The following is a 23,191-nucleotide window of genomic DNA, read 5'->3' on the forward strand; positions in this document are numbered from 1 at the left end:
CTATACTTAAATTTACGTAAAAAGGACTTATATGGGGCACCTGCCCTTTCTTGTACTTTAATGGACATGAAGCTTATTATGCTTTAGGAGGTGCAGTTTGAAAAAGCCGATAGTCCAACTGACATTATTCTCAAAACCTAACCTATCAATGTATCAGTTGTGTGTTGATTCTTTGGTGTTTTCTTTGAAGTATTCTTTAGCCTGAAAAACTTGTTTATACAGATGAATAGGGGAAATAAAATATTACTACTTGCAAAACAGTGCACTGATTAAGAAGATGATAACGAAAATTTACCTTATCTTTGTAAGTACCTGCATTATAAAGATACTTATATAATATATAAGATTAATTGCTCCATTCTTATGCAAAAAATACGAAATTAATGTAAATGTAAACGTTATTAGTAATGATGTACGATTACAAAATCTTTCCTTGCAGCAAGTAATGAAAACATAAAACTAGAGTGTAAGTTTACGGATTTTTTTTTTGCTCCTAATGTTATACTACAACAACTATCAGATGGTATTCCTGTAGGTAAGATTCAGTTTAATTAATTTTACTTTATACTATGAAAAAATAATGATTTAATTCCAGAAAACACCAGTCAGATTGTTTATTCTGCAGGTAATGCTGAAATTCATTTAAATAATCTAGAACAACAGTTATGGCAGCTGCCATTGAATAATTTACACCCTTATAAAACTAGTAGCCGATTTTTTGAATTTTAAGTCGTAGTAGTCGTTTAAACCACGATACACAAATTATCTGTGTATCTGTGTATTTGTGTATCGTGGTTTAAACGCATTTTACGTCAAAGTGACGTTAATGGTAAATTGTTAATTTTATTCAAAAACACTTCCATCTATAATTTCCATATTCGTTTTCTCAAGTAAAGAACACGTCATTCACACAATGGCGATTTGATGAGACAATAAAAATGTTCGCTGCATATAGTCGCCGTCCAAACTGAAAAGCTCGATACACATATACGAGCCAAACGGTATGCATACGGTATGCGAACGCTATATTCGTTAAAGGCGGGTACACATATGCGAGCAGAACTGTTCGCGAACCGTTTGTGAACGCTATATTCGTTAATTTGTACGACGGGACGAACCGCTTGCGAGCTGTTCGTTCGTTGCTCGTCAGGAACCACAGCCTGTCGGTTTTTGGGACGAACACAAAGAATGTTCGCAGAACTATAAATTGTGTCTATAAATTGTTTCTGCTAAGTGTGCGATGAGATCATTCGGTTAAACAAAATTGCTGAACGAGCGCGGCTTATTCAAAAGTATCGAGAGAAATTAATAACAGATAATGTAAACAAAATACCGAAATGTTTAGAATAACGAAGTAAATTAATTCTCGGTTTGTTATTAGATACTTAGGGTATTGGATAGTCTGAACATAAACATATTTTCAACGAACTCTTCGCGAACAGCTCACGAGCAGTTCGCAAACAGTTCGGCTCGCATATGTGTACCCACCTTAATGTGTACGGCAGAAAAAACCGCTTGCGTATTATATGCGTACTGTTTCATCGTGACTCGTCGCGAACCAAATTGTTGCGGTTTATTCCACGACTTCAAAAGAAGCTCGTCTTTCAGTTTGGACGGCGCTACTAGACGCAGCGAACATTTTTATTGTCTCATCAAATCGACATTGTGTGAATGACGTCAATGACGTGTTCCTTCCTAGAGAGACGTGCGAAAACAGTAAACTGATTATTGTACATATTTTTATTTTTGTTAGAAACAGAAACACGATAAATCAGTACCCAAATTATAAATAAAATGAATCATTTCTAACATGTGTGTTCGTTGTTGGTTTTATCGCTTTCCATGGATCGAGATAAGTATGCAATCAGTACGATGTAGATATATTTTCAAGGATCTGTACGCGTACGGTACGTATACCGTTCTGCTCGCATATAGGCGGGTACACATATGCGAGCCGAACTGTTTGCGAACTGCTCGTGAGCTGTTCGCGAAGAGTTCGTTGAAAATATGTTTATGTTCAGGCTATCCAATACCCTAAGTATCTAATAACAAACCGAGAATTAATTTACTTCGTTAATCTAAACATTTCGGTATTTTGTTTACATTATCTGTTATTAATTTCTCTCGCTACTTAGATAAGCCGCGCTCGTTCAGCAATTTTGTTTAACAGAATGATATCATCGCACACTTGGCAGAAACAATTTATAGACACAATTTATAGTTCTGCGAACATTCTTTGTGTTCGTCCCAAAAACCGACAGGCGGTGGTTCCTGACGAGCAACGAACGAACAGCTCGCAAGCGGTTCGTCCCGTCGTACAAATTCGTCGAACAGTTCTGCTCGCATATGTGTACCCGCCTTATCTGTACGCGGCTAAAGACGAGCTTCTTTTGAAGTCGTGGAATAAACCGCAACAATTTGGTTCGCGGCGAGTCACGATGAAACAGTACGCAAGCGGTTTTTTCTGCCGTACACATTAAAGTTCGGTACACATATACGAGCCAAACGGTATGCGAACGCTATATTCGTTATTAAGCTGCGTATAGATATGTGAGCCAAACGGTATACGTACCGTACGCGTACAGATCCTTGAAAATATATCTACAACGTACTGATCGCATACTTATCTCGATCCATATAAAGCGATAAAACCAACAACGATCACACATGTGAGAAATGATTCATTTTATTTATAATTTGGGTACTGATTTATCGTGTTTCTGTTTCTAACAAAAATAAAAATATGTACAATAATCAGTTTACTGATTTCTCACGTCTCTCTAGGAAGGAACACGTCATTCACACAATGTCGATTTAATGAGACAATAAAAATGCTCGCTGTGTCTAGTAGCGCCGTCCAAACTGAAAGACGAGCTTCTTTTGAAGTCATGGAATAAACCGCAACAATTTTGTTCGCGACGAGTCACGATGAAACACGAGTCCTACATTAAACATTGCTGTGATGTATACAAGACACACTGATTGGTCTAATGAACAACACGTAGCCAAAGAAAAAAAGTTTACAGCTAGTATGTACAGATTCATCCCCGGCTCGGTGAATAGCAAACAAAAAGGCTAACGCAGTAGTTTAAAATTCTAAAATGAATCTGCGGCTTAGTCTAGAATATGCTGGTATCTGATCGGCCTATGGTGGAGCAGTACGGCAAGAGATAAGGGCTTGCGGCTAGGTGATACTCCTCCATAGATCCCTACCGGAAGGGCGTGGAACGCCTAAATATAATATATATATATATATATATATATATATATATAATATAATATAATATATATATGTACAGATTCATATTCTGCAATAAATTTCATTCTCGACCCTCGATTCTCGTGTCTTTTACAATGGTCTATTAAAAATTTAGTATACTTTATTATGTCGATCTCTTTGGGTTTTCAAGCATTTGATCTAATCGAAGTAAGAAATTGTCTAGTCCTTTAGATATATTTGATCCACTTCTGCCAACTGTGAAGTCATGGCAAAATACGCAAACACACCTATCTGTGTAACTCTGATTTTAAATCATTCGTATTCTGTTAAAATAATATAAATTGTGGATGGTTGGCGATTCGCCGGTAGTAGTCTTCCCGTTACTACCCAATTTGTGTCTGGCATGAAATTCGTATAAAAAGAATTAATTGAAACACTATTAAAATTGTCAAGGATACTTACCATATCTGGATCATTCCAGTGACCTGGACCAGCGTTGGCAATAAGGACGTCCTGGTTATTGCCGTAGTAGTCGATGATGCTTTCAACACTAGTCCACGAGTCTTGTATGTCGTCGAAATTTCGCCACATGTTGCAGTGCTCAATGATAGCAGAGAAGTTTGGCGACATACCGGCGTATATTTGGTACACAGGCCAACTACATGAGTAGATCATTGCTCGACCCGTTCTATTTAGATGAAAACCTAGAAATTTAAATGTGTTTTGATTTTTTTAGAGTAAGACATTAACATACTTCAAACAAAGTATTTTTTATAGTATTCACAGGTCTCCTGGCAAAATACTTTTTTATTTTTAAATTGTATGTCCAAAAAAAGGGATAGAGAGAATTTTTCAAACTACAGGGGGCTAAGTGTCATAAATTCACTCTCAAAAGTCTATGGAAAAATAATAAAAAATAAAATTGAAAAAGAGATGACAGTGTAGAAGAATAAAAGGGCGTTCCTGCAGGCAGATCCTGTACACACAGCATATTTTCTCTAAAGCAAATTATTGAAAAAAGATTAGCCTACGACTTTTCTGATCTGATAAAGGTATACGATAGTGTACCACTTTCAACGCTCTGGGTAGCAATGGAAAAACAAGGAATAAATAAAAAATATATAACAGCAGTACAACTAGAGAAATACCTATTAGTAAGGGTCTCAAGCAAGGCTGCTGCATAGCACCTACACTCTTCAGAATACATTTAAATGGGACGCTCTCAGTGTGAGGAAGAAAATGCTGTAATATGGGCATTCCAATCGAAGACGAAAGATTGTACACGATACACTTTGCTGACGAGTAAGCCATTCTAGCTGAGAGACGCGAGTGTACAAATAATGGGAAGTATAAAATTAACTGAAACCTTCAAATACATGGGACTCCAAATAACATCAAAAGCAGGGAGTAACGAAGAAATATATTCTAGGATTGGCCAAACAAGATCAGCCATTAGATAGCTACACGGACTATTGTGGAACACCAAATTAATAAAAGAAGATACTCATCAGATGGGTGGCCTAGGATATGGAGAAAAGCTGGTGAACGTCATCAGCAAAGTTGCTTTACTCCGAGAGTGCAATTTGTTGGAGGTGGTATAATGGTGTGGGCAGGCCATTCCCCTAGAGGCTCATACAGAACTTGTTACAATTCAAAAGGGCAATTTAAACGCTCAACGGTATATTAAGCAATGTTTGGAGGATCATGTAATACCATTTGTAATACCATGTAAGACAATGCTCGTCCACATATCGCAAGAAAAACACGGGATTACTTGAAATGCTGAAAAAGTTAATATTTTATTGCATACCGAATTCTGGATATCCCCTGTCCATGTCTCTTGGATGGGCGTAACATCCATCTAGTTTCACGTAGTCTACATCCCATGAGGCAAATGTTTCTGCATCTCTTTGAAGACTACCTAGAACTCCGGGATAACCAGCGCACGTGTAATTACCGTAATCTTCATAGATACCGAACTTTAGACCTTTAGAATGAACCTGTAACAAAAAAAAACAATTATAATATTTTATGTTAGTTTAACCAAAAGTACAATTACATAGTGTTAAATAATAATTTCCATTTTCTTTACCATGGTTAATATTATCATTACTATCAATTTCTAGTTAATATTGGATTACTTCAGAAGTTTACGAATCCTGTTAAGTACATATATGATTGCGTTGTTATTTAGGTTTACGATAACAAAATAGGTAATGATAGACCTTTGAACTCTAAATACACACGTAACATGAAAATAACAATTGAAATTTGCCTCATTTTTTCAATCTTACTTATTTGCACGATTTTTTGACAGCTGAGAAATTCTCGGATTTAGTCTATAGTTAGGAATAGGCTAGGAAACTTTTGCTTACACAAAAAATTACTTGTCGAATCTTGGGGAAGATCAGGGCTTTCTTACACCACAACTCTCCACAACTTTATACCAGATTCATAGGAGTCCTTGAAGTTACTGTCATTTTGAGGTTGGGTAGTCTCTTCTTGAATATTCTTAAGAAGATCGGTGAGTTTTCAACTATTTTTCCTTAACTTTGTCTATCCAGAAATCAATATTACACAAACACACGAATGCAGAAAACAAACTAGTTTTTCCTCAAATGCAGATCAATAACCAACACCTTCCAAATTTTAGGTTCCACGACCTAGACCTTAAAGCTGTTTTAATTAATTCATGTCATTAAAAACCAGATATTCGAGTTAAATCTCAAAACTTAGTTCACTCAGTTCCATCAAAAATGTACATAATGTTTTGCTCCATGAAAATATCTGCCAATAATGGATATAATGCCCATGGGTAATCCAACCTTGTTTATAAAAATCATTGTCTAATGGAAAACAGATGTTGTCTGGGTACCGTCTGTGCACATTGAAGATGACCTATGCATTGAGAGGCAGGTGTATGAATATAAAGCAGACAATTTGCCGAAAGTCAGGAAGAAAAAAATTTATTCATAACGTCTACAAGACTTTGTTTTCTTTTATATTTTAAATTCTTTATAATTTTTTATGAAATTTTTTATAATGTCTACATACTTTTTTCTTTTGTGTTCATTGCAAAGCTACATGCTTTTTTAGAATCATTTGTAGTCTTAAACAAACCATCGTTCTTTTGTTTATTTAATTGAGTAACATATTTTTTAAAACCGTTTTTAAGCAACGTTTTGCATAGAATAAATTTAAGAAACCCATTAGCATAATAACATACATATTCATATTTTGTTTCAAGAAACAATTGACTTTAGATTCATCTTGAAGATATGAAAAGTAAAATGACTTTGACCTTGATCTTCTAATTGAGTCCAAATTAATTTGCACCTTAGCTATATTAAGTAATTTAATGGTCGAGAGATCGATTGTTTTATAACAAAAAATAAAAAAAAGTGAAGTTTAATTACCATCAACCGTACATAAGTGCTGTATTTTTATTCAAATTGACATGGCGAAAAGCTCGGGTTCGTTCGGAAAAATATTGTGATGAGATTTTTTGCATAATCAGTTGCAGGGCTTGCATGAGATATCCCAAATTATGGTTCAAGAGGTCGCCCATGCGAAAAGTTCTTAAAACAAATTGTAAAAACAACTTTTTTCGGCCCGGACAATTTTTTTTTAATTTTTTGGATCATTCTGAACAAGTCTCTTGTAGTTTTTCTGTAAACTTAATCGTTTTCGAGGTATAAATAATTTAAAACTGATAAAGCGCAAAATTACGATTATCAGGGCTAAAGACACAAGTATCTAACATTATTTTTGAATTCACCAAGGACCTAAATTCAAGTTCAAACCTTTTTCTAGCATTTTCCGATAAGTATTTGGGTTTGTTTCAGCTTAAAACATTATTTTTTAATCGTTAATAAAGCTTTTATGACAGGACGGGCGCTCGGGCTGCGGCGTGTATAAGAAAGAGAAACAGAATCTAAGGCACACATTTTTGCTGTTTTAAATTCAAATTGTAGAAATGAGCGCTCGTCCTGCCATAAGCGCTTCGTTATCAATTAAAAAACAATGGTTTATTAGATATTTATACACCAATGGTGTTATTAGGATGATTACGCCCGGTGAGCAACATAATCCAGCCAGAGGCCCTCTGTTTCGAGGGATGGATGTTGCTCGATGGGTACATACAAGATTTTATTTTTCACTTCACATACATTACATACAAGATTACATACAAGATTTTATTTTTCACTTCACATAATATAAAAATTAAAATTGAGATGTTTTTACTTTTTCTTTTCTATAATAACTGCTTATTAACATTATTTTTTGTTTTACGTATTTGAGTTTGTGTACCACTAAGCTTTTTGTTTATTTCTTCTTTTATTTTTTTTGATATAATATGTTCGTTTTAAGTTATTCTGATTAGATCCATTAATGATATCAATGGTTTTTCTAGTTTTCCTGGGCTTTGCTTTTATCAGAACTTAAATTGTTGAAAGATCAAGAAATAAATATAGAGCGGATAATGCAGAAATGTTAAATATTCTATAATATCTATTATAGTTTATAGACCGAGAGGTGATAACAAATATTATTTGTAAATAAAAAAACGTGGGTGCGAGAGAGTATCTTCAGTACCTACGATTGGATTTCTTAAGATTACGTAACTTTAGGAGAAATTTTTAGAATGATTAAAAGATTATCATATTTATATACTGCGATGAGTGTTGCGATACAAACATCGATACAAATATCGAGCTATTAAGAAAAATGCTAATTCAATAGTTTGTATAATTTAAAATTAAATGACGCTCGTTAACAATTTAGACATTTGACAAATCATACTTGTCGTATTCTATCGATTTGTCGATTTGTTACTGTGACCATAAAGGTTCTTTGCAAACCTAATAAATTATTCAGAATTTTTATTAAGAATGTTTTAAACAAATAAGTTATGTATATGTTTTTTAAGGAAGTGGATAAAATCAGTAATACGTCATTTTTATTTATTACACACTCCACATCTTTATTACCTTACCATAAAATGTGATTTAAAAAGGACTTTATTCCTGAATGAAGCAGTCATTTACAGTGGAGACCTTAACTGCAGACTCTGCGACAAAGAACCAGAAACTGTGAAAGATGTATTAAGCGATTGGGTGGAGCTGAATCGCAAAAGATAAAAATTATATGGACAAACAGGAAGAAGCACTGGTAATAATTGATATACGATAAATAAATAAACTACTAGCCAGCTAGCGATGTATGTCTGCTAGCTGATATATATATATATATATATATATATATATATATATATATAGAGAGAGAGAGAGAGAGAGAGAGAGAGAGAGAGAGAGAGAAAAGACAGTTAAGATTTGATTTCACGTATAGTGCGTCTGTGTATCCGCATATACGTATTTCACCCTAAAAGGGATCTTCGGAGCGGCTATTCACAAACGTTTTGAACGTGAAAATAATCTTTCCTGTCATATTAGAAGCAACTCTAAAATGGCTTCGATCTGGACGCAATAGCGACATCTGATAACTAAATCCGAAATTAATTTTCGAAACCAATTCAGATTTCTGCTTTAATTTGTGCCTTCTAAGAATTGAAAGGCAAAACAGACGTTGATAAAGATGTTATTAGAGACATGGGAAATCTAAAATTGTATTCCACGACATATCTCCTCAACTAAGCAAAAATCCTTAGCGAATTCGTTTCTCGTACTCATAAAGAGTAAATCGGAATAAAAAGTAAAGACAGTTAAGATTTGATTTCACGTATAGTGCGTCTGTGTATCCGCTAATACGTATTTCGCCCTTAAAGGGATCTTCTAAGCGGCTATTCACATAACAGAGCGGCTATAATCAGAAAAGGTCTTATGGCACAGAATTATCTGTGCTTACGGCATACTTAATTGTTGTTGACGTTTTACAAGGATGAAATCAACATAAACTTTGGTTTTATTATTTTACAAAATTAGTATGCAAAGAAGATTTAGCAAAGCAAATACATAATACTATAACAAACAAAGCAAATATTAATAATTTCCAACAATTCATTCAGTTATGCTGCAGAACAACAATAGAACTATATTTAATAAAATAAACAGCGTGTTTACTAGAATATGTTAAATTATAACTAAAATATATTTTTTAAATATATACTACCCAAAATTTTATGGGTTTAGTATACACTTCCACTATTTGTAATAATTCTTCTTTTTTCAATGAAAGAGTCTATAATAAAAGTTTATCTAAGCTGTTAAAACTGTGAGATAGGAACTTTTGTGTTGTATGTTTCTAGCTATGAATCTGTCAAAATTTGCCCGATCTAAGCGAATGGACCTTATACTATCTATGTATGAATTTGTAAATATTTTTATATGTAGCTGATCAACGAAGGAACTGACCTCACGTTATCGGTTACAATATCCGACTTGAATTTGACAGGTGATTAATGTGAATATAGTTACCCCCGATATTTTAATGTTAAACAGGTAAAATTATATCATAAGTCAATAATTTAATTTATTTTTTTATTCTTTTTGGAAAATCAATGAATCAGTTAAATTTTTAATATTTTGCATCCAGTCAGATCAGTTCGTGCGATGCGCAACTACGTACCTGTGAAATATATATGTTTTGTATATTTTATGTTATAAAAGAATTAGCGCTTGCCGAGGTCAGTGAGGGCCTTATAATAAACGGTGAGCCACTTAATAACATAAGATATGCTGACGACACCGTCCTTCTGACAGGAACACTAGAAGAACTGACCTTGCTGAACAACTAAATATATATTGCAACGACTATGGACTAAAAATAAATTTGAAGAAAACCAAGTTCATGGTATTTACAAAAGCACAAAACATCAAAGTTCAGCTAGTACTAGATAATACAGAAATTGAATAAATATCTTCGTACAAATACCTTGAAGTATGGATCACAGAAGATACTGATCAGACAAAAGAAATAAGATGCCGCATTGAAATTGCACGGCAAACTTTTAATAGAATGAGAAATTTTTTTTGGAATCGCGATATCAATATATCGCTCCGAATAAGAATGCATCGATGTTATATTTTCTATACCCCTTTGTATGGGGTTGAAGCTTGGACACTTAAAAAATCCAACATTAAAAAAGAAATTCGAAATGTGGTGTACCGACGTATTTTGAAAATATCATGGATGGATCACAAAACAAACGAACAAGTTCTCGAACAACTAGGAAAACAATGCGAAGTTTTAAATTCCATAAAAATCAGGTAATTGAAATACTTGGGGCACATCATGAGAGGTGAAAAATACGAACTACTAAGGAATATAATGCAGGGAAAAATCATAGGCAGAAGAAGCGTAGGAAGACGTAAAATCTCGTGGCTACGCAATAATTGAACTATTCAGGCGCGTAACCAACAAAATTGTAATTGCCAGAATGATTTCCAATCTCCGATAGGAGCGGAACTTGAAGAATGTTATAAAAATAATATTTTTTATTTTTATAATGTTACAGTCATTATGTCTTTTATTTAAATGTATATAATGTAAAAAATTTATTTAAAAGTTATAATTAAAACACCCAATCGGGCTACATCACAATCACAAAACGTTTTCGGAATCTATATTCCATCATCAGTGTATCTAGGTGTACATGTATTAAGTCACTAAATATTTAGGTAAAAACCCGTTAAATGTTATTAATTTAAATTTAGGTTACATTAATCCATCGTATATGTTATGATGTTAAAGTTAAAGTTAAAGTGAAATTGATGACATGGCAACGTAAGATTCTACATGAGGTTTCTGGTCCTGCTCCTTGCTCACCAAACTGATTAGTCTAAAATCGTTGTATTTGTTAAGCCTGCTTTTCTATGGTAATGTTATAAACAATGACTCCAACCAATTATCTGCTATTTTTTCATAGTTGTAAATTTTAATAAAGAAAGTGATTAAGTAGGTAATGCCTTCCTCGCCAAAAAAAAAAATAAACAATATGACCGAAGTACTCCAATTTCCGTTTTTATCGTAATGCACACTTCACATTCTTTACCCACTGTGCGGAGAACTTCATAATTCCTCTCTCGATCAATTTATGAGATTCGCAGTCAATATCCGCTTCCTATGTACAGCAAAACCGAAATTCTATAGCACTTAAGTAGTCGACAATTTGTTGTTAGATGCAGATTTTTTCAAAAATCGAACTTATTTTAGTAAATGCTGACCTATCTTTTATTATACGTTATTTTACCATTACAGAGTAGCCCCCGGCTAGTTATAATGGTACCCATATATCTATAGCTCTCGACTTTTTCAATTTGTTGATCGTTCACCAATAGCTCAGTATTTAATATTGAAGTTTTTAATATTAAAATAATTAAATATCAAAATGCATTAATAATAATGCATTTTGATATTAAAGCCCAGATCATATATTTGGCTTACTTCTGTTATACGAATAATATTTGAATTCCATAATCTCCGCAAACACAACTATGTCGTCCGCATATCTAATGTTTGAGGCTTTCTCCATTCACTAGAATACCTTATACCCAATACCTTCGTCCACGTCTTGTACTGCATTTTTGAAAATTTATTTTGAATATATTTTAAAAAGAAGAGGGGATAATATACATCCCTGTAGTACTCCGCGTTGAATTGTTAGAGGATTTATCAACTTGCCATCTATTCTAATACTCGCTGTATTTTTATAGTATATGTTTTTGATAAATGTAATATCTTTATCATCTATACCAACTTCTTTCATTATCGACATCAGTTTATCATGTTTTATTCTGTCGAAAGTCTTCTGGTAGTCTATGAAATATATGTACACATCACAGTTACTATCTCTACATATTTGGAAGAGACCGAGGTGTTACGAAATCCAAATTTTGTGCATTCATCTCTCTTTTTATAAATCCTATTGCTTTAAGAAAGGTCTTTAGTATTTCGAGACCCGTTGCTTTGCCGTCTTTAGTTATGTGACAAGGTATAATATCTAACTTATTTAAATAATAATGTTTTACGATAGGTGATAAAAGATTACAGGCACCATTGATGGGCGGATCCAGGACTGATTTTCGGGGGGGGGGGGCATGAACTTTTTTGGAGGGGATACCGGAGATTCCGGAGAAAATTTTGTAAAAATGGTGGATTTTAAGGCACATTTCACACACTTTTGAGTGTCATAAAACATTGAAACATTTAAACCTTATCGTTATATAAGTGAACACTCAACCCATCTTATTTCGGATAAACTTGTTAAATTTTGTCCAAGTTTCAGTTTTAAAACTTCATTTATCTTGGCTGACATATTAAAAAATGATATTATTGACTTAATTGTTTCCACTGTGTTTCTTATGGACGATACATTAATAGAAGTTGAAAAGGAGTTGTTTAAAATATGATTCAGGCAAGGACGTCTAACTGCATTTGTTGCGACCTTTTTTTATTTCTCTTACTGCATCGACTGCTTCAGAGCTCATTACGCTACAACTGTCAGTACTGATTTCTACACATTTCTTCGGATCCAAGTGCAGTTCTTTTAACAAGTTTAATACTATTTTTCTCAAGGTTTCTCCTATCAGGCGTTGTTCCTTGCCTCTTTCTTGATTTTCACTAGTTATTTTTATGTTCTTATAAGCGTTCATAATGAACTTGACAAAGTCGTCTATTGTGTGTGTATCTCAAATTTACAGAAAGCTGTTCCATGTGGGATACGTCGGTCGTTTCGTCAAATATGACATAGTAATAATTTGCACTTTGAACCTGATTCATTATTTGTTCAATCATTTCTTCACCGCAACATGTTATCAATTGATTTTGACTGGTGCTACTGTAGCATTTGCAAATTCTTTGAAATATATATTGAAATGTATTGAAATCCCCTCGTATTTGCTAAAGCAATCGAAGAATATTTTAGTGTATTTCATTCCCCATTCGTACGTATTAAAAGACCGAATTCTTCCAATTCATATTTACGTCGCCGAAGTTCACGTAAACCATTTTTAGAATTGTTTAGATTTCCTTGGTATTTTCTTTGATCAAAACCGCTCGAAATATGCGTTTCAAATAAACATCCATTTAGATCGCTGAGAAGTTTTTGCCGGAAATATAATTGTTCACTCTCGGTAAGGCTGAGCGCCGTTAAAGACGTGTTTAGTTTTATTGGAGGCCGAATTTAGCCGAATTTAGCATCAAATTCGTAATGTTTTGTGTTTTTCGCCTTTTCTCATTGGAAATGGTGTAGTATAGTAGCAGTTTGATGTGCAGTTAATGCAGGTTGAAAGATTTGGTCAAAGGGAACGGTCGTTATCTAGTTTTACGAAAAGCCGGCAAATTTGTCGACGAAAAAGTGATTTTTATCTAAAGTAATGTGTCAACTCTGAACGAGTAAACACTGTTTTTTTTGTTGTGTGCCATATCTCATATGGGAGATTTGAAATAGCGTTTTACAATAGTTTTTAAAGATAACCTCATGTTGCCATTGTGCTGTACCTGTTCCAGTCTTTAAAGGAGACCAGTTTTCAAGGTTTGTGTTCCAGCCAGTACTAGCTTCCACCCTCATCTTCTTATCCCTGGTCGTCATCCCAGATCTACCTCCAGAAATTTTAATAGATCCAGTTTCAACCCTCAGAAACTTTAGTGCTTTTTTTGGTGAAATCAGGTAAGTTTTTGTGTTTTAATTTTGAAGTAACGACAGACATTTTTTTTTAAATAATAATTGCTTTCATAACAATTTAAATTTTGATAATTCATATTGTAGATCTTATGACAGCTAGTTTTATCATTTTTGATATTGGTTTGTTGTGTTTTTTTAAAAAGGTTAACCTCTTTATGATAGTTTTATTTAAAAAGATAATTCTGTACTTGTAGTAATTTTTTATTTGCCACAGTTTATAGCCCAGTAACATTTGTAAGTTTTTGTAGAATCTCCCGAGTTTGTAAAAGGATAATGACATGTAAGTTTTCTTTATTATTTTGGTACAAGTCTCTGTAACTATTAATATAGTGCTTTTGGAACCATTTTGTCTTTTTATTTTAAAAAAGTCTCTGAACCATTTTTGCATTTCTAATAATTATTTCAATAGTTACAACTAGTTGTTGTAATCGTTATAATTTGGCACCTCGAAGCGGCGTCTTTTTTTAATTGCTAGACTGTTGTTTTGTTTGTCCATTTATTCCAGGAGATTCCTGTAAGTATCCTTTTGTTTCATTTTTTTGTAGTTGCCCCAATCCAACCCCCTTGCCATCAACTTATCCACGACCCAGCTCTCCAAACAAACCCTGAACGTTCGCACAGTTCCGTTTATTTTGCTTGCCCTATCTCCACCCCCAGTAGTTTCTGTCCCCAGTTTTGAAACCCCTTATAATTATACCCTATGTGGTGAGCAAAATATTTACTGTGGATAGGTGTTGTATAAGGGTCTTATGTCCTGATGTGATTTTAAACCTTAACAATTCCCTGAAATTCCTCTCATTGTTAGGTCCAGCATCTTCATCCAGAAGCAGAAGGCCATCATCACGATTGCCTCTTAGAGAAATATTTTCTCGACCTAAGAACACCATAGACTTTACTATTGGTCGTAGACTTCTGCAGGTTGCAATAACTTTGTAGAAAATCTAGCCCAACCTGATCGCACTCCTTGGGGTATGATGTTTTTTATGGGTTTTGTATGGTTCGGTTTTTGCCCATGAGTTCGGTGAAAGATGTTTAAAGTTTTGTGATGAGGCTTTGGGCTGTCATCCCTTTATTGTCACCACATTTTTCACTAGAAAATAAAACGCAATACTTGCAAAACAATCCCTTTTAAATATGCGAAAGTACCAACTAACTCCTTTGTTCTAAGCGATGGTGACTCAAATAACGCTTCACTTCTTTTTTATTATTTGTGTGTACAGAATATGGAAATTGATATGATTTTGATACGGGAGATGCAGACGCTCAGTCTGATGCTTTCTCCAACATAGCGCGGTTGTGTTATACACGTATAGCTTACATTACCTCACACTTTACGTCGTTCAGCACAACCTCTACTGCCTTCAAAACTAAAAACATTTTCTTCGTGACAAGCGGGATATGTGTTTCAAGCTAAAAACATTCGCTTGGCTCATAATCTGTGGCTATGGTATTATACGAGGGTGGATTGATATAAAACTAGCTTTTGATAGAAAAATTCCAAAAAGTTGTTTGGAATTAAATCGATTTATTTCTCAACATAGTCCCCTTTGAGCTCGATACACTTAGTAAGACGATGTTCCAACTTTTTTATCCCATTCGAATAGTACTTTTGCTCGAGCTCTTCAAAATAGACCGAAGTTTCAGCGACGACATCATTTGTTACGAAACGGCGACCTCCGACCCATTTTTTTAGGTTTGGAAACAGGAAAAAATCGCTGGCGGGAAGATCTAGGGAATACGGTGAGGTTCAACCAATTTATAGCCCAATTCGTGTAATTTTTCCATAGCGACGGCCGATCGGCGAGCCGGTGCATTGTCTTGGTGTAAGAGCACTATTTGCGTTCCAAACCGGGGCGTTTTCGACGCAATTCGGCATCGAATCGATCCAATAATGCTGCGTAGTACTCACCATTGATTGTTTTTCCTTTTTCCAAGTAGTCGATGTGGATGATGCCCTTCGCATCTCAGAAAACAGTCGCCATCACTTTGCCGGCCGAATGTGCACTCTTTGCCTTCTTCGGCGGCCCTTCGCCGCGTTTGCGCCACTGTTTCGACTGTTTTTTGGTTTCCGGTGTGTAATAATGCACCCAGGTTTCTTCAACGGTGATAAATCGGTGAAAAAAATCCTTTGGATCGCTCCGTATCATCGCCATAAGCGGACTTTGTTGATCATTTCCGGCGTGGTGACTTCATTTAGCTTCCCGGGACGCTCATCATCAAAAACACTCGTACGACCACGAACAAACTTAGCTTTCCAAAATTTTGCTGTTGCTAACGAAGGTGCAACCTCGCCATAAACTTCGTCCAGGTCGGCTTTGATTTGCACATTCGTTTTACCCTTTTTGTGGAGAAACTTAATCACCGAACGATACTCGACTTTTTCCATTTCTCCGAAAACACAAAATTTGCTTGCTTTTGACGGCTGTAAAAACCAAACTAATTGTTTTTAAAACTTAAAATTTTGACAGACGTCATGTCATGAATGGCAAATGTCAACACCGAAACCAATTCGGTATCAAGTAGCTCCATCTATCAAAGGTTAGTTTAATATCAATTTATCCTCGTACATAAATAACTATTACAGTTATAATATATTTTTATTAAAAAAAACAATTTCAGCCTGATATCCATATTTCGAAAAACCACTGTTAAATTAATGGTAAAAGACAGATGGATAAATATTTAATATTTGTTTAAATAGTTGCTTTCTCTACCTCTACACGTATCAATAAATCTTAAATGCAAATGACCAACGATACGAAAGGTATAATTATCTGCCTGCTATTTACCTTGAGACGGTTATTGTGTTCATTGTGATTCATGTCTCCATTCGATTTCGAATAAGTCTTAATAATAAAGTGGCTCATCAGTCTCTTTTTCTGTTTCAAGTATTTCTACTGAAAAGCTGAGTCACGACAGTGCATCAGAAATGGGTTTGTCGTTATGAGTTACTAATCTAATAAATATCGATATTTAAATATTATTATATTTATATATATGAGGAGTGTCAGCAAATTGGCTGTTTTCGCTTTCTACAATTTGGTTTCTTATTGAAAAATGTGTAGTTCCTTTTATGATAGTGTTATCGTACGTTAAGGTACCGTTTTATAGTATATTTATGTATTACATAAAGAGTGTGATAAAGACTCTATTACGCAACAGTAGTATTTAACGGCCACGAGCGAGCGAAGCGATTAAGCTTTATTTAAACGAGTTAATAGGTTCACCATATGACTTGTGCATTAATGGTTTTTCTACGAAGTACCTATTTCTTTTAAACAAAAACTTAAATAAAAAATTACAAAGTGTTAGAATCACAGCGACAATAACTTATTGCATTGCATTGCATGTACTTGTGGTCTAACTAAAGCTGTCAAATATCATGGAAAAACAAAACAAGTGTATGTAATGAAACTAAATATTTCAAATAATTTAAACATAACAATTACATTCACAAATAATGATAAAGCTTAATTATTGGAGCATTTTATATTGAAATTATTATAGAATGGAAATTAATCGTAAATGTGCCTCACATAAATATATTCTGTTATTACTGTATTCTAATGTCAATTATTGAGCTTTTCCATGTGTACTTGTGAATGTAACGTTTTCTGAAAAACCAATAGCCACATAATACAAATAGTATCATCCTCCATATTGCCTAGAATTCCAGGATGGTTTCCAACCACCGCCCTTGAGGAGGAACGAAGGTTTTTCGAATCCATCCTCTAGTTCAGCGGTGCTCAAAAGGTCGATCGCGATCGACCGGTCGATCGCCAAAGTTTTTGAAGTCGATCGCGATTCACGGAGAAAATACGGGGACTGTCCTGACTCACCACACGTGCATGATCGAAATAATTATGATGCCATGTACTTTTTTTTGCAATTTGACGAGTAAACCGATATGACTGATACCACCCAGTTGTGTATTTTCATTCGGATGGTGTTTTCTGACATGTTGGCTAAAGAAGAATTGTTAACAATGCTGCCTCTGTACGAAAAATCTTCTCGCGGAGAAGAGATATACAACGTTTTTAGAAATTTTATGAAACAATACGAGTTACCGATTTACAAACTCGTGTGTATTACAACATATGGTGCACCATTCATGACTGGCGTTAACAATAGATTTGTTGCATTATGGCGAGCTAATGATAAATTTCCATCGTTTTTTTCACTTCATTGCATCATTTACCAGCAAGTTTTGTGTTCCAAAATTTGACAACAACAATTATCAATTCAATCAGAGAGCGAAGCTTAGAATGAAGCCTTTTTAAGGCGCAATTGGAAGCTAGCGTCTCTGCGGAACACACTGATTTACTTCTGCATATAGAGGTGAGGTGGTTGAGCCGTGGAAAAATTTTAGATAGCTTCCAGAAGTTACTTCCCGAAATAATTTCGTTTTTAGAAGAACGAGGGGAACACACTCATCTGCTTCACAACGAAAAATGGCTGAATGATCTAGCTCTCCTAACAGATTTAACAAATCATTTGAACCTCGTTGAAATAAAACAATTATCGATATGATGAGCGCAATACATTCTTTTGTCAACAAATTGAAATTATTAATTAAACAAATTAGCAGAAAGGATTTAAACAACTTTCCATTGTTGAAAAAAAGGGTAGCTGCTCATTTGAATTATGTTTATTACGAGACGGAGCTGCAAGTACTTCATAGCGAGTTTGAAAGACGCTTCGCTGATTTTAAAAAACTGACAGCTATTGTAACATTCATGTCTAATCCATTTTCTTGTCAAGACGTAGAAAAAATAGCCACTGAAATATCCATTACGTTCAATATGGAGATTATTTCCGTCCAAAATGAGGTACTGAAAATAATTTCGGATATACACCTTAAATCGAGAGCGACCGATACGAAATTTTGGTCTTTCATATCGTCAGAGAAATATCCGTCTTTGAGGCAAGTAGCTCTGCAGCTCACAGCATTATTTGGATCAACATACTTGTGTGAGTCTGCATTTTCCGAACTTAAAATAGTGAAATCAAAATATCGTAATCGGCTAACTGACGAACACCTCTTTTCATGCTTGCGTTTGGCCCTCGGTAATTTCGTACCATCATATGAAATACTTGTGGATGATATGCAGTGCCATGCATCAACATCCAAATAAAATTAATATGAACAACATGACTTTAATTACAACTCTCTGTAGTTACAACTTTTTATCAACTATAAATGTGCAATAAAGTTTTTTATTTTTAAAATTGTTTTTTTTTACTATGCTTTGTTTTTAAACAGAAGGTGTAAACTAAAGAGACAGATTCACACCCAAGAAAGTCACTAGAAAAGTTACCAAATGCATCTTCTTTTTTGGTTGATCATATCGGCCTTCGACGGTAATCCAAAAATATTATATTATACTAATACGTCGCTAAAGAGTTCTAAAAACAACTGTTTTTATATAAAAGCAGAATAAAAATCTAAAAATTAAAAGAATAACGCAGAAAACACAAAAAATCGCCGATATAACTTAATTAACCTAGAAATGCCATTAGTGTCAAAATTTCATAACAGTGGAGTAAACTTAACTGAGGTTGGACTAATTACAAACAACCATTGCGGCGCGGTAAATTTGAATTGCTCATCCTGGTTAAAAAACAGGGTATAGAAGTCGATCTCCGGACGCTTGCAGTTTATGTGGTAGATCCCATGCAGTATAATTCTGCGCACCACAGCTCTAGTTAATCCGGGAGTTATGTATCATCGACTTACACTTAGCAAGAGGTTCACCGGGGGCTCTGTTGTCAACAAGGCAGTGTAGAATACTTTAACAGTTCGAATTTCTTACACTTACATATATATATATATATATATATATATATATATATATATATATATATATATATATTTATATATATATATATATATATATATATATATATATATATATATATATATATATATATATATATATTTGTCTTACATTAAATATTTGCTAGTATTCTACGCACAGTAGACACCTCGACACCTTACGCCTTCGGAGTTAATTTCTCAGCTCCAGGGCGATGAAGTGCCCTACCACGTGTGGGTCATACCACCCGTAGCTGTTGACAAATAAGTGGGGGATTACTAATATCGGTAATTGTTTGATTAATTTAAAATTTGTAGTATCGAATAATAGACCGATTTAGGATCATTTCCCTTACGCTCTATCTTGGTATTGGTCTATTGGTATATTACTACTCTGATGTCGCTGCATGACATCAGAGTAGGATATGGGAAAGCAAGCTTTGGTAATAAGATGAGAGAATGGGTCTAGGACATAATTTCTCCCAGGTACCAGGAGATTTGGAGATAATTATGGCTCACGTTAATATCCCGATAATCGATCGTAAAGAATGTAGGCCAATATTTTGTAGGTTACATTTAATAGCGTAATTCCTCTGTAGTTGTCACAGATTGTTTGATTGCCTTTCTTGTGAATAGGTGGATGTGAATCGTTACATTTCTACGTTCTAGTGTTTACAATACCTCATATATTTTTTTAACCATGTAAAAGCTCAGAAGATTTTGTTGTTGAGATGTTATTTTTCTTTCTATCGTCTTCAATGTTTTTGGAATGAATGTATGCTTCTTGCGATCCTATCTACTTCTTATATTTAGTCTATCGTCAAAGTTTTCTGCCCATCTTTCTATCCATCTAGTCTTTCCATCTGGTCCTAATCACCAATGATCTCTCTTGATCGGTTTTTAATGATCCTTTCTATTCTAGTTAACCCTCTTGTAGAATTTTCGCTTTTCCATTTGTGTATCAAATAATTTGTGCATATGATCTTTTTTCTTTATTATCAGTATTCTTTTTTTGTCTCGTCTCAGCTGTGCTCTCGTTCTTTGCCCGTAGAGTCTTATATATGCTTGATTTTTTTCTATGCGTTTATTGGGCACATTCCTAAACGCTTTTAGCTTCTATTTACGTCAGTTGCCACCTCTTCCAATATGGATCTACGTTCCTCCAATAGTTTTTAATATCTTCTACTATACCATCAGTACAATTCTCTAGCTTACCTTCGAAACCTTCCCCAAACTTCTTAGCTATCTAAGAGTTTTTAACGCCTCTACGTTAAACCTTTACCCTTTAACTCATCTGGATATCTTTAAAGATTCTAGCTCTTATTAGAGCGTAAATATAAAGGACTAGGTAGTGGTCCGAGTCTATGATTGCTCAGCGTCTTGTAAATATATCTATTATATAGCTGACGTTACTACTATAAGCTGTTTGAATATGAGAAGAAATAAACCTGGTGTTAAATAAATGCTTTTTGTATTCGAATAACCTATGGTGTAATAGCATATACATATAAAACATTCGATTTGGTTCATTATTTTTATATTGTATATTGGTTGATTTAGAATAACTAAAAAAGAGCTAATTTAGAATTAGACAACTGAACTAGATTTCCGTAAAATAATTGTTTTTTTTTTGGCAATCTCTCTGTTGCAGGTAGGAACAACAGGAGGATCTAAACTCGCAACAACAAGCTCCTTCTTTAAAATATTTTTAAGAATATTTTGTCTTCAGGAATTATGTTCATACGAAAAAAATAACTAAATAACGGTCATAGGCGTACGTAAAGATAGTTATAACAATTAAATTTAGATTAATTTTTTATCATTGTAATTATAATCTACGAGCTAACTCTAAACTTACATAATCAGCTAAAGATTTCATTCCTCTCGGAAACCTTACTCGATCAGGAACCAGTTCCCCATAGACGCTCCTATCTTTCTCCAACCAACAGTCATCGACGTTAATGTATTCGTAGCCAACGTTGGCGTAACCCTCGTTAACGAGGATGTCAGCCATTGTTCTAAAGAGATTCTCGCTGTAAAATAATAAGACAAATAATTAACATTTTTAAGATTATTATTACTAGCGTGAGAATATACTAATGATGTGATGACATTAAACAAATACGGTTGGTAATTGGTATATTTCGAATAAGCATATAATTGTCTAGACGATTGTAAATATTTAGTACGTAAGAAATCTTTTATTGTTTCTTTTGACCTGTTTACTACTTTATATGTAGAAAGAGATTTATTATCTTTACATTTTCAAGGTCACTTAATATTTACTATGTGTTTATCAGTTGCTTCTAGGACTAGGTCTACGATCCTTTAGCAGTATGGAAGGGCTAAACAAGTTAAACTTGTACTAAAGTCAACGCTAGGCGGCAAATCACAAACTCAAAAACATCAAAACTCCAGGAAATTATAATGTATCGGGGTCATATTTAAAAACTAGAGAAGAAACTGGAAAAGGTACACGTTTTTTATCAGCTTATCTGACAAATATAGAAAGAGGAGCAGGTACCTGCGCCCTGAAATGAAAGTCTTATTAAACCCATAAACATTGATAAAAAGGGCCATAAAATGTACACAAACTATAGGCGTATTAGATTATTAATACATGATATAACGTATTGTTGCTATTGATGCTATGCTATGCTATTGAAACGAACGATTTACTGAATATGTGGAATATTAAATAGTAGATTATCAATGTGGGTGTAAGAAAAATCAATCCACAGTAGATCGATAAATTCTTTATGATTAGTATAGTATATATACTAACATACCGAAGTAGTTAATGAATGTCAAAAGCTTGTGTAGAGGGATCTACAAGTGCAATAAGATTAGAATGAAAATTTTCAAAATTCTTTATAACCATCAGTATCCTCAAAACTGCTACCATTGGAGATAGATTTTTGGCGTAGATATCCGTATATCCAGAACGATGCGCATTACAAATATGAGAGTATTCTAGAATTGAAAAGGAGTAATTAATTAGATCCAACAAAAACAACTCTGCTTGTATGGCCCCATACAAAGAATGAGAAATCATCAAATACCAAAAAAAATATGAAACAGCAACATTTTCAAAGAATGAAAAGGGGAAGACCTAAAACAATGTGGACTTCTGGAACCTAAAAGGCAATGTTGAAGAGTGATTTACGTCCAGGTGATTGGAACGACGGAAGACAATGGAAACTGCGAGCTAAAAGGCGAAGGATACTATAAACCAATATTTCAAAGCCGAAAAATAGGGAGATATGCTCTCTCACTCCATTTTTACATTATTTTAGAGAGCACAATGCCAAAAACAAACACCGAAAACACTTCTATTTGGAAATCAAGGATGATTTGAATACAACTATTATGTAAACGAAGTTTTTATTAAACTAGAAAATGACACTAAAAAAATAAGCATACAAATTAACGAAGATAAAACAAACGATACAAACGATACAAACGAAACAGGAATAGAACAACGAGTCAGAATAGGAGAGACAATTGACAAGTG

The 23,191-nt window shown here is 34.1% G+C and overlaps 1 protein-coding gene across 1 annotated transcript in view; it reads right to left on the reverse strand.

The window, feature by feature from the left end:
• Positions 1-23,191, reverse strand: part of LOC140439852 (alpha-N-acetylgalactosaminidase) — a 212,126-nt gene that overhangs the window by 119,127 nt on the left and 69,808 nt on the right. The window contains exons 3-5 of the mRNA XM_072530008.1: positions 21,536-21,710; positions 5,031-5,220; positions 3,683-3,924 (exon numbers count right to left, since the gene is read on the reverse strand). Of these exons, the coding sequence (XP_072386109.1) occupies positions 3,683-3,924; positions 5,031-5,220; positions 21,536-21,710 (607 nt within the window). The remainder of the gene's footprint in view (positions 1-3,682; positions 3,925-5,030; positions 5,221-21,535; positions 21,711-23,191) is intronic.

This window comes from Diabrotica undecimpunctata, chromosome 4 (genome assembly GCF_040954645.1).
Source record: "Diabrotica undecimpunctata isolate CICGRU chromosome 4, icDiaUnde3, whole genome shotgun sequence".
NCBI classification, from domain to species: Eukaryota; Metazoa; Arthropoda; class Insecta; order Coleoptera; family Chrysomelidae; genus Diabrotica; species Diabrotica undecimpunctata.